Raw genomic sequence first — 14,355 nt, forward strand, 5'->3', positions numbered from 1 at the left:
GGTACAAGGCTCCCATCCAACTCGGATTTAATGGCAGAGAAGATAGATCTGCTCTTTGAGAAAAATCCCAATTGTTGATTTCTATTTTGTCTGGCGATGGAGTACAGTATTCCTCCTTCCTTCCTGCCAAAAGTGGTGGAAGTACGATGTGCTTTAAAGTAATTACAGCAGCTCATCCCAGAAGTGGCTGCATTTCAAACGAGGCAGGAGATGCACAAGTGGGGAGTGGCTGCTCCCAACTGAATGTTGAACCTGCCTTCAGACCTGGGGATGAAAAGGTTCTCTCCAAAACAAACCACATTCGCTTCTGATACCTGCCCAGTTTGTCCCCTTCTGGTCTGTCTAACCCTGCTGCACCTCCACGGAAAAGCCAGGGCAGCATGGCTCAATGTGACACCCGTGGGCAGGACGTGCCTTCCTACTGGGACTCAGCTAGAGCCAAGTTTTTTTGAACTGGTATCTCTCTGACTCCTCAAAAAAACTTGCAAACATTTGTCTGTGCCAACCCTGTACCCCTCTAAACACTGCAGTATTTGGAAGTGTGCAGTATTTTCATTATTGGTAGAACAGCCATAATTATCCAAATAAAACTATTACTATACTGGGCCTTTGATCATAAATAGAACTTAATGGATTTTATTACATCCTAGGAAGCAAGAGCTACAGAAAGAAAAGTATTGCTAAATGTGCTTTGCTACTACCCATCAATTTCTCCTAAACACTGAGCACTTAAGAAATACCCAAAGAAATACACTGCTCCTACTGCATAACCATTGCAAGTTCCCCTCCGAGCTCTTCCCCTTTAGCCAGCTCGCAGGGGACGTTTCAGCAGCTGAAAATTAAAGGGTCACAATATTGAGCCTTCAGGTATCAAGTTCACAATGGAAATAGCAGCTGACACAGAAAGGGCTCTGCTGAGCACGGCGGTGATAATTCTGTTGCCTCGGAGCTGGTAGCAGCTCACTTACACAAAGTTTGTTATTTAACTCAGCGAGGAACGAAATAAAATGCCACAGCCATGGATTTATTCCTTACACAGTCTCTTTCAAATCATACTCCACACCAGAGACGTGCTAGCGGTGAGTCTCTAACTCTGGCTGCAGTATCCTCTCAAATCCAAATAACTCCCTCTCAAATCCAAATAACTCCCTGTCAAGTGCTGGGGAAGGCAGTGATGGCCTCAGCAAGGGCTGCTTGTCCTGCAAACCTCTGCAAACTCTTCTGCGGGAGCCCATCTTCCAGAAAACTTCACAGGAGCCAAACACCACTAGATGCCACAGATCCATGAGCAGGCGACAACAAATCCGGGATGTCCGACAGCCACCATGGAGAAGGGCAGGAACGAGGAGTGGGCAGCCAGATATGCCAGCTTCCCTTTTGCCCCTGCTGACATAATGCAGGAAAAGCCATCTTGCCACCCCCGGGGACTCCCCACCTGGCCCCGCTCCGCGGTGACAGCCCAGGCCTGCTGCTATCTCCCAAACAGATGCATTTATTCTCCTGAGAGCCTCCCACGTCTTATCTAGCTGGCAGTTTCCAAACGTCAAGCGCCAAGTCCGGCTAAAACCACTTTAAGCTCTTTTAGGCAACAATTCCTGAAAGCGTTTTGGCAGGGGAGCGAGGGAGGCGGGGTCCCCCTGCGCTGTCCTGCCGGGACGGGCACGGAAAGCAACCCCTGCACCCCACTCTGGAGATGCTGTAAACAGGACCTGGCACAGGAATGGATGTATAGTTTACAGAGATGCCTTGCTTCAAGCAAATTTGCCTCTCAACACATGGCCAAACTCTCACGCAATAAATTAACTATTTGGCAGCCACCGAACCAGCGCTGGAGCCAAACCAATTAGGGTTTAATGTGATCCCAATTTCCTATTTCTGAGACGGGGGTCGGGGAGGCGGGGGAAGAAGGGGGAAGAGGAGGGAGGGAGAGCAAAGTAAATCCCCTCCTGGTTTATAAATCCTTGCCAATCATCCCAGATAAACCTGTCACCCACAGCTCTAAATCTGTATTTGCACTTGCGTGCTCCGAGGGACGCGGTGGGAAAAGGCGCGTCGGACGCAGCCAGCCTGACTCCCGACATGTGTTTTCCATACTTGGGAAATTCAATCATTTAAAAAATATTTACCAAGCTTTGTCTTTAATTAGAAAAACATGACGACGGATAAGGCGAGTTATTGTTTCTAAGCTAGAAATGTCAGAGATCCTCATGATGTCAGAAGATAAACCCCATCAGCGATCCGCGGACCCGCTGCCAGGGCTGCAAATGTTTTGAGGGATTTTTTTCATCTCCCCTCAAAGTTCAGCGCTTTCCAGTCACAATTCATCGGTGGCTTCTTGGCCCCCAACAAAGCTAATCCTGAAGGAGGAGGAGATGGAGGGAAGGCTCCTTCAGCCGATCTGCCAGACGGGTGTTTTCATGCAAACGAGCTCGCACAACAGGGGAGGAACAGAGGAACATTTGACTTCTTTGTGTTTTAACATCCTGGCTCTGGTACCTCCCCTGCACAACTACCTGCCCTCAACTAAGATAAGCAAATTAATCTCATCTGCACCTGGAAATGCCGCAGGCTGAGCTGTCCCCATACTTTGAAAAAGTGCTAAATTAACTTTCTGCTTAGCCAAGACCCAGGGAATACAGCCACAAAATACTGCAGCCCACAATACTCACCTAAGAAAAGGAAGCTGCCTGTGCTCCAAGCAGACAACCAGGAGTTCTGCCTGCCCAGGACCATGTGTGACCCTACAGCTGTACCCCACACTACAGCCACTGTTCCACCTCTGTTTGATCCAATACCTGCAGCCAGATCCGGACAGGCTCCGCATGCACAGCTTTAAAGTAGAAAGCAAATATTTGGTTTTTTGCCAACAAACAAAAGATAGCCGGGATGCAATGAGCTGTCAGGCCCATTTGTGTGCTCACCACTGTTGTTAAGGTGATTGAAGAGTCTCTGCTGACCAGGTGGGGGTCAGGAAGGGTCCCTGGATTGGCTCCTCAGCGCTGCCAGCCTGTTGTGTGACACCAGCCCAGTTCCACCAGTGCCAGGAACTCGATCCAGCCACCCCTCACCAGCCCACTCCTACACACCCCAAACACACACAGCCTCCCAACTTTATCTCCTTTAGGGCTTTATCCCTCTTTTCCTCCTCCTCCTGTTGCCTCCTGGCAGAAAAGGCGGGATCAAACACACACAAAGGCCAGGTGGGAGCGTGTCAGGTGACAGATTTGAAGAAACTTCCTGCTGCAGCAACCAGGTGCACTGCTAGGGAGTGAAAGCCAACTCCCCAGAGATCATGAGGATTAAAAAGTACAGATAAGCAGGGAGAAGCTGGTATTGATGCAAACAAACTGGTGTGTCTATCAAGTCCAATCTTACAGCAATAAGTCTGTAAGCATTCACTAACTATTCCTCTGATTATTTTATATCCACAGGCAAAAAAAGGCTAATCCTGCATTTTCCATTCAAAACCTTACCTGTAATGAAGAATTCTGTAATATTTTTCAAATATTTTTAGCAAGCTTTGAATTGTCACCTATGGCTCCAAAGCCAAGTCAAGAGCATGCCATGTAAAACACCCTTGCAACCCAAGGCTGAGGGCTATGAGCAATGACTACCTTAAATACCAACATAAACCTACACTGGAGAAAATCCCTGCCTGAACAGTCTGATCCTTTAAATGATCCCAAGTGTGCAAAGCATGTCATTGAAGAAAGCATGTGCAGAATTTGACCTCAAAGTCCAAGTGCCAGAAAAGTTGCTACCTGTAGAAGTTAGTACTGCTCTCTCATGAAAGATAGTAAAAGACATTTTAATTGACTTCCAAGGATAGGGTTGATTAACCTGGAGTGCATAAATACAGTCAAAATTATGTCCAGGATACATCTGTAGCTGAATCAAACAAGGGTGTTCACACACCCTTGGTGTGTGGCACAAAGAGATGGGAAGGTGACAGGGACACAGGAGAAGTTTTAAGCCCCAGCCACTGGCTGGACAAATGCCCTCAGGAAAGTGGTTTTCTGCAAGAGTCCCAGTAAATCGACAGCCTGGGTGGAAACTCTTCCCTTGAGACTTTTTACATCAGAGAGGTGAATTCACTTCTCACCTTTCTGGGTCTTTCAGCCACCTCCTTCTTCTGAAGGGGAAGAGTTCACCTCTGGTTCTTGCCAGCAAGAGGGAAACCTGAGCAGTTCCCCCCTTCTCCAGTGGCTCATGGCAGCCTCTCGAGGTGCCTGTGACTCCTTGGCAGCTCAGGATGATGGAAAGCACTCTGCTCACTGTTCCACTCCAGTCCTGCTTCCAACAGAGTCAACTCCACAAGCCCTTCCCCAAGTACACACCCTTTTCGATTGTCAGAGCGCCAGCAAATCAAAAAAGTCTTTTTCTTTTCTCTGGCTGCTTTAAAACTTCAATTTATTTCATCCTCCTGAACACTGGCACAAAGGAAGAGGAACACCTAAAGCCTTTCATTTTACAGCATACGAAAATCAAGACTAAGTCCCTGAATGATCCATTTCAATTTCTGGCCATTGGAAATATCCACGTAAGAAGAGCATATTCATGAGAGCCAATATGTGCCTTAAATGATCAGGGAACATCCCAAAGTTTCCAAGCAGTGCCACATTTCTTCTTTCATTCCCCATGGTTAGTTTCACACTTTGCAACCCTGTAACACACACCCAAAGAAATCAAGCAACCTCCTGACACTGCCAGGATCTGTAAAAATCAGAAATCACTGGGCTAATGCAGATAATTAGATTTATAAAAATTATGAGTCTACAGCTATTCACTTTTTTGATAAACCCCAACAGTGTTCTTGGGCTGACAATGGGCCCAAGAATCGAGTGATGTCCCGTGCAAGTGTTCATACTCTTCATAGTTGGCACTAACAGGGCATCCTCACCTGATAACTACAGCATAGATCTGTGTGCTTATCTTTATAAAGCAGCTGCATGGCTCAACAGGCTCATCCTTAGCATTCCCCAATGGATGCAGGGCCACAGACACATTAAACTGAATAAAAACCTACATTTTATCTCTCATTGAGTCACTCCAAGCATTCTAGGTGCTCTCACCCTCTCCTGCCAGGGGCCTTGCTGTCCCTGCTGCCATAGGGTCAGCGACTGTTTGCTCAGTTCTGTCAGGAGGACCCAGATGAAAAGCCCTAATCACAGAATAACAGACTGGTTTGGGCTGCAAAGAACCTGAAAGACCACCTTGTTCTACCCCCTGCCATGGCAGGGACACCTTCCAGTGTCCCAGGCTGCTCCAAGCCCTGTCCAGCCTGGCCTTGGGCACTGCCAGGGATCCAGGGGCAGCCACAGCTGCTCTGGGCACCCTGTGCCAGGGCCTCAGCACCCTCACAGGAAGGAATTTCTTCCTAATTTCAGAAATGCTTTAATATTGCAAAATTCAACAGCCACATACACATCCATACATTCCTGCCAGGATCCAATGAAATATTCAAACAACTCGTCCCATGTTGCATGAAATGTCACAGCTGAGATTCATGTACCCACCCTGAAGCTATGATGGAGGCACAAGATCCCTGTCTCCCTTAGCTTCACATATTTTTAGCAGGATTTCAATGGTCTGACTCTCCTCCCTGCGCTCAGTCTGAGGGAAGCAGGGGGGGAATGTGACCAGTCTCTGCACACACCACTGAGCTGCACCACGAGCAGACACACTGGGTGGGATTTGTTTCATCCAGCTCCTCACTACCAAAGCCTAAGCCGGGCTCTCCTGGACTCTCCTTGCAGTCAATGAAAAAGCCCAGGCACCTCCAGTGAGGAATTTGTCTCATTCAGAGAGAGGTGTCTAAGCCTGGAGAGATGAATCACCCTCAGCAGCGCCTGTTTCTCTGATGTGACTTCAAAGGGAGCCTGGGAAAAGGAGACTGGGCACACACTTTGTACAGCAGGGTTAAAGCACACGATCTCACCCGAGCTCCTTCTGTGGGGCCTTTTCTTCAGAGCTGACAAGATGAAGGTCAGGAGCCAGGTGCCCGGGCTCTCCAAAGCCACGTGGACATGGACACGGCTCTGCCACCACGGTGCTCTCCAGGCACCTGGGACACCGGCTGGCTAAACTCCACACGCCTCCACGCACTGATATATTTCCAACTGCCTCACCCCATCATCTCCACACATTCTGCCCTAGGCAGCACCACAAAGTATAAAACCAACTTCTGTCACTTGGTAATTCCTTCTCCATATCGGGAATGCAGCTTTCAGAGTGGTTTCCACATTAGCATCAGCATCTATCTTTACACTGCTTCCCCATGAGCAATCGCACTTCATTTTAAGATTCCTGAATTTCCTGAGCTTTGGGATGTTCTTTTAACTGCTTTTCTCCCTTTCCTGAGCAATAACTTACCCACAGAGTCACCCTGAGGCCGTGATCCAGCCCACGTGCGATGGCCATTGCTACACACAGACATCCCGGCTCCACGGCTGCTCGCTCCCCATCCAGGATGGCTCAGATTCCCATCCCAATCGCGCACAAACAAGCACGGGCCACAATACGCTCGGGAGGCTGAAACGCGGTGAGAGGCACCACGTGCTCTCCTGCCAACCCCAAAGCTTTCAGAGGGCACAACACTTCTGGCAACAAACCCGGGATTTTGGGGAAATTAACGCAAATGGAGCTTTGGACAGCCACGCTCCCAGCTCCACGGAGGAGAGGAGCAGGATTTATGTGCGCAGGACTCGCACACACGGGTGCCAGGTCGCAGTTTGCAGCACGGGAAACACTCGCGCCCAGCTCTGCCGTGGGTATTTCACTGTGGGTGTTTGCACGAAGTGTCCCAGACAGCCCAGGGAGGTGTTCCGGTGCTGGGCCGGCAATGCGGGCAGTGCCAGGCGGCTGCAAGCCCGCGTTGGCCGCAGCACCGAGGCCGGGCACTGCCGGCCCAGCCCCGCCGGGGGCTGCACCCCTTGTTCCGAAACCCCTCCAGCCTGGAAATCCCGCACAAACCCGGGCACTGCCGGGCTGGCCTTGCGGCTGGGGGTCGCCAGGCCCACACTCCGGGGCAATGAACCCGCACGGAGATAAACACACATTAATCAGAGGTGCAATTACAGCTGCGATACAAAGCGCGGGTCCCCCTCCCGCGGCCCGCTCCCCCCGGCCCGCCGCTGCCTCCCGCCCGCTCCCCGCTCCCGGCTCTTACACTGGCAGCTTCCCGGGATCCCCACCATGGCCCGGATCCTCGGCGCCTCCTGCCCGGCCCGGCCCGGCCCCCGCCGTGACGAGAGCGGGGCGCGGCCTCCCCCGGCCCGCCCCGAGCCGGGCGGCCAGGCCGGGAGGGCGGCGGGGCTCGGCGGGGATTTGCGCTCGGCTGCGGCCGGTGGTGGGCTGTGACCTTCACAGAGCCGATGGGCCGCCTGCCACACCTCCCCGGAGCTCTCCCGCTCCTCTCGAGGTGTAACAATACCTGCACACAACCCCAAAGGTGTTACAGTTCCTGTACACACATAGCCAAAGGTGCTGCAGTACCTGTACGTAATCCCAGAGGTGTTAAAACTCCTGTATACACATCCCCAAAGGTGCTACAGTACCTGTACACCCCCAAAAGATGTTAAAATTCCTGTTCACTCCCAAAAGGTGCTACAATACCTGTACGCTCCCAAAAGATGTTTAAATTCCTATATACACATCCCCAAAAGTGCTACAATGCCTGTACAACCCCAAAGGTGTAACAATTCCTATACACACATTCCCAAATGTGCTATGGTACCTATACACCCCCAAAATATGTTAAAATTCCTGTATACATATCCCCAAAAAGTGCTAAAATCCTTGTACACCTCCAAAAGATGTTAAAATACCTGTAAACACATCCTCAAAAGTGCTACAATACCTGTACACCCTCAAAAGATGTTAAAATACCTGTAAACACATCCTCAAAAGTGCTACAATACCTGTACACCCCCAACAGATGTTAAAATAGCTGCACACATAAGCCCAAATGTTTTACAATACCTGTACCCCCAAAGTGTTACAATACCTGAGGACGGATAGGTTTGTCCCCAGCCCAGCCCCAGCCCCTCAGGTGTGTCATAGCACGATGTCCCCAGCTGGGTAATGGTTAGCACTGACTCCATGATTCCAGAAGGATGATCCATCACTTTATTACACTATACTTATTGAGAAACCCATCACCCTTACAGACAGTCTGACACAGTTTTGACCTAACTGGTCTTTGAAATCCAAACACCATCACCACTGGCCAATTAAGAAATCACCCTTTGGTAAACAAATCTCCATAACACATTCTACATGTTTACAACCACAGGTGCAGCAAGTGGAGATAAGAATTGTTTATCATCTTTTCTCTGATCTTCTCACAGCTTTCTCCAGGACAGTGCCTGGGAAAGTTGTGTGGCTGTTGCTCTCTGTGGAGAGAGCTGCTGCTGCAAGGTGTTGTTACCAAAGCGGTTTTTCTCCCTCCTGGCACTTCCCATATTCCAAGCCCACCTCTAAACCACACCCACAGTGTGTCCCAGGGAGTTGTGCTGCAGACAGACATCCTTGGCAAAGGTGAGATATGTTTCCTCTCCTACAAGCCAAAGCTCTCACTGCATGGATACCTCAAAACAGGGAAATGCCAGAGTCTGGGATCACGAGAGCTTCACTGACAGCCTGAGACTCCTATTCAGGGTTTGTCAAGGCTGCAGTCTCGTAGAATCATGGAATATCCTGAGCTGGACCCCCAGGATCACCAGCCCAGCCCCAGCCCTGCCCAGACCCCCCAACAACCCCACCCTGGGCACCCCTGGCAGCGCTGTCCCAGCGCTCCTGGAGCTCTGGCAGCCTCGGGGCCGTGCCCATTCCCTGGGGAGCCTGGGCAGTGCCAGCACCTCTGGGGAAGAACCTTTCCTTTATGATGAAGTCCAATCAGCATCTGAAAATGAAGCACAGCTTTGCTCCCATCCTGGAGGGATTTGCCATTTTAGGTATTCTCTGGCAAGCTGAAAATATGCCAGCTAGGTCAGGAATGCCCCAAAATACTTGGGAGTAGCTGTAGGAGGGAGATATGTGCCTGTAAATTGGGTTATAGCTAGGGTTTCCCTTCCCAGCAATAAAATATGTATGTGGTCCTGGAAGCAGGGCCAGGACCTGGTCTCCTGCCTGAGGGAGATGTCTTCACCAGTTACCAAGTCATGCTGGTACCAGTGTGGCTATGGATGCCCTGCTTCAGCCTAGGAAGAGCTCGCTCCAGTGAAAGAGGGCTCTTGGGATGTGGCAGGAGATCCAGCCTGGCTGCTCTAAGGCACTGTCCATGGCCTCAAGTCACTGCCTGTTTAATCAAGGCATTGAGATATGTGAGGCCTCCTTGGGGACAAAAGGGCACATGGGTCAGGACTGCTGTTTCCAGTAGGACCATGCTCCCAGCAAACTGGTTTGACCTGCCCCAGCTCTGGGCTGGTGGTTGCTGGCAGCAGCCCCTGGCCAGCCCAGCCCTGAGCTCAGCAGTGTTTCACTGCTGATGCTCAGCCAGCCACAGGCTCCGTTGGAGTTTGCTGGCCAGGAACAGGCATCTCTTGGGCCCAGATGTCCCAGGATGGAGCAGATCCAAATTTGCACTAGAACGACATGGCCATCCCTGCAGTCCCATTGTCTTGGTTTTAACTTTGTGGCTTTGCCTGCACCCCGGCCCCTCTCTGCCAGAGCCCCCATCCTCCGCGCCGCTCTTATCTCCTGCCGCGCTGGCTGCAGCTTGGCTCTGGCCTGTGTTTGCCACCACTTCATTTCTGTGTCATCTACAGCCTCGATGGAGCCAGCTTGACACCGGTCAAACAGAAAGGGCCATTGTGTGGGGCGCTGATAAGGGCTTTGTTTTTATTTAGCTGGTCTTTAAAGCCTGTGAAGCTCCTTGGAGAGTGGCAGGCTGGGCTCCTTCAGAGCCCACGGTGATGGAAGCAGCTTCCCAAGACACCTGAATGTGCCAGTCACAGCCTGGCATCTCCCTGAGGCTCACCCAGGCCGGAGCACTCTTTGTGCTGAGGGCACAGGAGATGGAACTGCTGTGGTGACAGTGTGGGGCTGTTGCTGCCCTGCTCCATGTCCCATCCCTCCAGAGCACCACAACCCTGAGAGACGAGCCCTGGCGTGAAGTGTCACTGCTCAGCTTGAGAAGAGGGTGATGGGGACTGGAAGAGCAAAGCAGAGCACTGGGATGTGCTGGGGAAAGCCTTGAAGGAGCAGTAAATGTATTTTCATCTTCTTTTCTCTTCCACAGCTTTGATGGTGCTCAAGGTGAAGCCATGGAGGGCACAGGGCAGCTTCATGATAGGGTCTGCATTGCTGCTTGATTTCTAAAGATGGAACAGCTTCTTTGGAAACTCCAGAGAGGAGAGAGTTGTCTAAATAATACTCCTGGAATACCAAGAAAAGGTACACAGGAAGCTTGGTCTGGCAGGCCTCAGTGCTGATGAAGGGTGTAGCTGCTCAGGACAGCAGTTTTAGGCACATTTCCATAAGTTTATGTCACTTCCCCATAGAAGCAGGGTCATGGTTGAAATGAAGCCATCCTGCTGCTCCTCCAGCAAGTGTCTTCCAGAGAGAGGAAATGGTGTGAGCAGGGAGGGGGATCTCTGTGCTCTCAGATGAGTGGTGCCTGGTCATGGGTGAGATGGGGGCATGGTCTTACAGGGAGGATGAGCTCCAGAGCCTGATGTTCTGGGAGCAAGGGCAGCACAGGAGACACCCTCTGCACACCCTGCCCTGCAGGGAGCTCTCCTTCCCCACCTCCACCTCCCCAGATTTTAAGCCATACAGAGAGCTGAGCTTGTCTCCTGCTCTGGAAGGAACAACAGCCATCAAATGTAGGTGTCAGATGCAATTTTTCCTCTGCTGGTACATTGCTAGACAGAGCAGGGTTTATTTGCTCCAAGAGAAAAAAACCCACCCAGGCTTTATGAGTCTGGATTTCTGTGCTGCGTCCAACCGAGCAACACCTGTTCACTCAGCTGATGCTGCTGTATGTCCTTGAAATAGGCTGGTGGATGAGAGAAGAGACTCTACAGGCATGTGGACCTCATTTGGAACCCTTTTCTTTTTATCACTTGAACATATCATGTATTTGGGACAAGAAAAAGACTTAGCTGAGTGCAATGTGTGGGGACACACATGCTGGAGAGGTAGATATATAACAGATATATATGTCTCAGTATTTATATGCATCTATCACACCCCAGTGAGCAGCTACAGTTTTGCAAACAGCATTTTTAGGACTATAAATACACAGCCACTATACAGGGTATGTATCTATAGCCAGTAAACAACCAAAATATTCATACATGCCCTTCAAAAGTCAAGAGGTGCTCCCACCCTCTTCAGAACATTGAATTGGATGTCAGGCAGTTGGGTCACAGACACTTTTTCCATGGTGAATTCTCAGTCAGGTGCACAGGGAATGGTGCTTGCTGTATGAGCAGGTGCTTGGCCTCTGCTCTGGTTATTTACTGCCATCTCACAGCTCAGCTCGTGCCATGCTGAGTGAGCTGTGCTTTGAGGATGGAGTTTTTTTCAGTTCTGTTTGCTGTCCTGCCACATCCTTACCCCTACCTGAGCACTGATGAGAAGCACCATTCTGGGTTTGGTCCCCATCCTTCAGTTCATGCAGAAGTTCTACCAAAGGGAACAGCATGGACAGGAGGGACATGGAGCTGTTGGAGCGAGTCCAGAGGAGTGATCAGGTCCAGACCAAGGTGATCAGAGGGATGGAGCAGCTCTGCTATGAGGAAAGGCTGAGAGAGCTGGGATTGTTCAGCCTGGAAAAGAGAGGCTTCAGAGTGAGCTAATGGTGTCCTTTCAGTACCTGAAGTGAGCCTGCAAGAAAGATGAAGAGAGACTGTTCACAAGGGCTTGGAGGGACAGAACAATGGGGAATGGCTTCAAACTGAAAGAGAACAGGTTTAGATTGGGATATTGGGAAAAAATCCTTCTGTGTGAGGGTGCTGAGGCCCTGGCACAGGGTGCCCAGAGCAGCTGGGGCTGCCCCTGGATCCCTGGCAGTGCCCAAGGCCAGGTTGGACAGGGCTTGGAGCAGCCTGGAATAGTGGAAGGTGTCCCTGCCCATGATGAGAATGAGATGATCTTTAAGGTCCCTCCAACCCAAACTCACTCTGATTCTCTCATTTTATGAGACCTCATGGCCTGGATTCCCCCCTGAGCAAAACCAACATGACACAGGGGACTGCAGGCTGCTGAGCTGGAGGGAGCGAAGGTTTCAGCTGATGGATGTGGCCCTGGGTGGAGCAAGTTCTGTCAGGCAAAGATGTGTGGCCAGCCTTGCTCCCCACAGCCTCGTCCTGCCTCTTCCTCACCCCATTGCTGCCCCCTCCCAGTTCCCACACCAGCTCTGTCCTTCCATTTCCTCTACAGTGAGGGCAGATCTGCAAGGATTAATGGCTTTGATCAAAGAACAGCAAACACAAAAGCAAGAGGGAACGTTGTTTGGAAATCTCTCATCTCACAGAGATGAGAGCATTTGTAGCTCTAAAAATGCTGAAAAAAAGTCATTACTGTCATAGAAATGAGTGAGAAATAAGATAAAGGATTTCTTTCACAGGGCAGGCCAGAGCACCCTGCCTGCTTCCTTTGCTGGGAACTGGTTTTCCAAACAAGGAAAAGAGAAAGTTCAGTGCAGGCATCATTAACAGAGTGAGAACTGAGTGAAAGGAGAGCGAGGCAGATGGTGCCAGAAGGGAGGTCTGGAGTTTCCCAAGGTCAGTCCTGGTGGCTGGTCAGTGTTTCTCCTGGCACAGTGTGAGTGGTCAGCATTGCCAGGAGAGGCAGTGTGTCCAGGGGGAGGGGATGGGATCTCATTGAGCAAAAACTTCTGGAGGAGGGGATGGCTGGGATAAGACCTGTTCAGCAGGTGGGAGGCAGAGCACACAGCGGCTGTCAAGCCCAAACAGGCAATAATTCCGTGATAAAATCTTGGGCCATTATTTATCATGCTGGTCCCTTTCTTCAAACACCAATGTTTGAGCATGAGGGTGTCCAGCCCAGCTCAGAAGCTGTAATCCTGTCCCTGAAACTATCTCGCATCTTCCTCGTTTGTATATTCAAGCTGATGGGTGCCTGCTGCAGCCATAAAGAGGCTGATACTGTTTTGAATATCTTATTTGTTTTCCAGAGGCCATCTGGCTGCATTTCTTCATTGTCTGAGAAAGCAGTGACACTGTAAGTGCTGCATTACCCAAAAAATGCCCTGTGCTGGGAGAGTGAGTGACTGGAGAGGCAGAAAAGGGACGTGTGACCACTCAGCAGTCGCAGCTGTGCATCAGGGCTGTGCATGACTCTATGAGGTCTCTCAGCATCTCACTGAGAGGAGCAAACTCACTGCTCAGGACCCCGGGAGCCAGCCAGCAGCTCCTGTGCCATGTCATCAACTCCTGTGCCATGTCATCAGCTTGTCCACGTCACCAGCTGGCCAGGCACCCCCAGCTTGTGCAGCTCAGGGTTTCAGCTCTGGGTGTCCCACCCAGTGCATGCAGACTGGGATGGCTGCTGGGATCCACAGACCTGCTCCCAAGGGAGCAGTGAGGGAGCTCAGTGCCAGGCAGGATCAGGCCAAGGTGATCAGACTCCAGTGCCTGGCAAGAGCTGAGGAAAGGCCAGCCCTCACACTGGTTTGGACTCGTCAGAGGATAATTCCCTGGTTGCCTTGCTTTTGGTGTGTGAAGGCAGGGACACCACCCAGCCTTGGGGACACAAACCCACAGTGTGTTTTGGTGCCATTCAGGAACCTGCAGCCACAAAACTGCTCAAACTTTTAACTTTGCAGCCTCAATCCAGCCCCTTGTCACGCTTGGAGCAGCCCCGAGCTGAGCCCTGCCTGGCCGTGCAGGCTGCCTGCCATCTGGCACAAGCAGGGCCAAGGAGAGTTAAATAAATGTTAAATACACACTAATGCCATGTGACACCAGCAAAAGGCAGTGAGTTCAAGCTGCAAGAGTCTGCTTATGTAAACAGCATCCTGAAATTAATATTTACCTTTTAAAACAAACAGATATTTGGGGTGTTTCACAGCCTTTCTGCCTAGCAGATGCCAAGAACAACAGCTTGGTACTGCAGGGAATTGGCTTGACAGCTCAGGGGACAGTAAACTCCCCACCAGTCTCCAGACTGCAAGGTCGGAGCCAGTCCCTCTCTTTTCAAGCAGATAAATTCGCACAAGTGCCAGATTAATCTTTGCTCAGGGGCTGCGACCTCTAATGAGGAGTGGGAGCCACCCCGACGTCGCAGGCGGGGAGCGGGATTGGAGCGGCAGATGGGCTGGGGATGAAGGATTTGGGGATGCTCGGAGCAGTCCCTTGTCCACAGGGCCCTGGGGAGGCAGAAGGG

The 14,355-nt window shown here is 51.0% G+C and overlaps 1 protein-coding gene across 5 annotated transcripts in view; it reads right to left on the minus strand.

The window, feature by feature from the left end:
* Positions 1-7,230, minus strand: part of CBFA2T2 (CBFA2/RUNX1 partner transcriptional co-repressor 2) — a 58,754-nt gene extending 51,524 nt beyond the window's left edge. For 4 of the 5 annotated variants that reach the window (XM_041419152.1, XM_041419150.1, XM_041419151.1 and 1 more), the window contains exon 1: positions 7,169-7,230. In XM_041419152.1, coding sequence (XP_041275086.1) covers positions 7,169-7,196 — 28 coding nt within the window. In that variant the 5' untranslated portion in view covers positions 7,197-7,230. Of the gene's footprint in view, positions 1-2,921; positions 3,008-7,168 lie in introns of all 5 variants that reach the window. The other variant, XM_041419154.1, reaches the window with a different exon arrangement.
* Positions 7,231-14,355: the final 7,125 nt, after the last annotated feature.

The sequence above is a fragment of the Onychostruthus taczanowskii genome, unplaced genomic scaffold (genome assembly GCF_017590055.1).
Source record: "Onychostruthus taczanowskii isolate IOZ18803 unplaced genomic scaffold, ASM1759005v1 scaffold60, whole genome shotgun sequence".
NCBI classification, from domain to species: Eukaryota; Metazoa; Chordata; class Aves; order Passeriformes; family Passeridae; genus Onychostruthus; species Onychostruthus taczanowskii.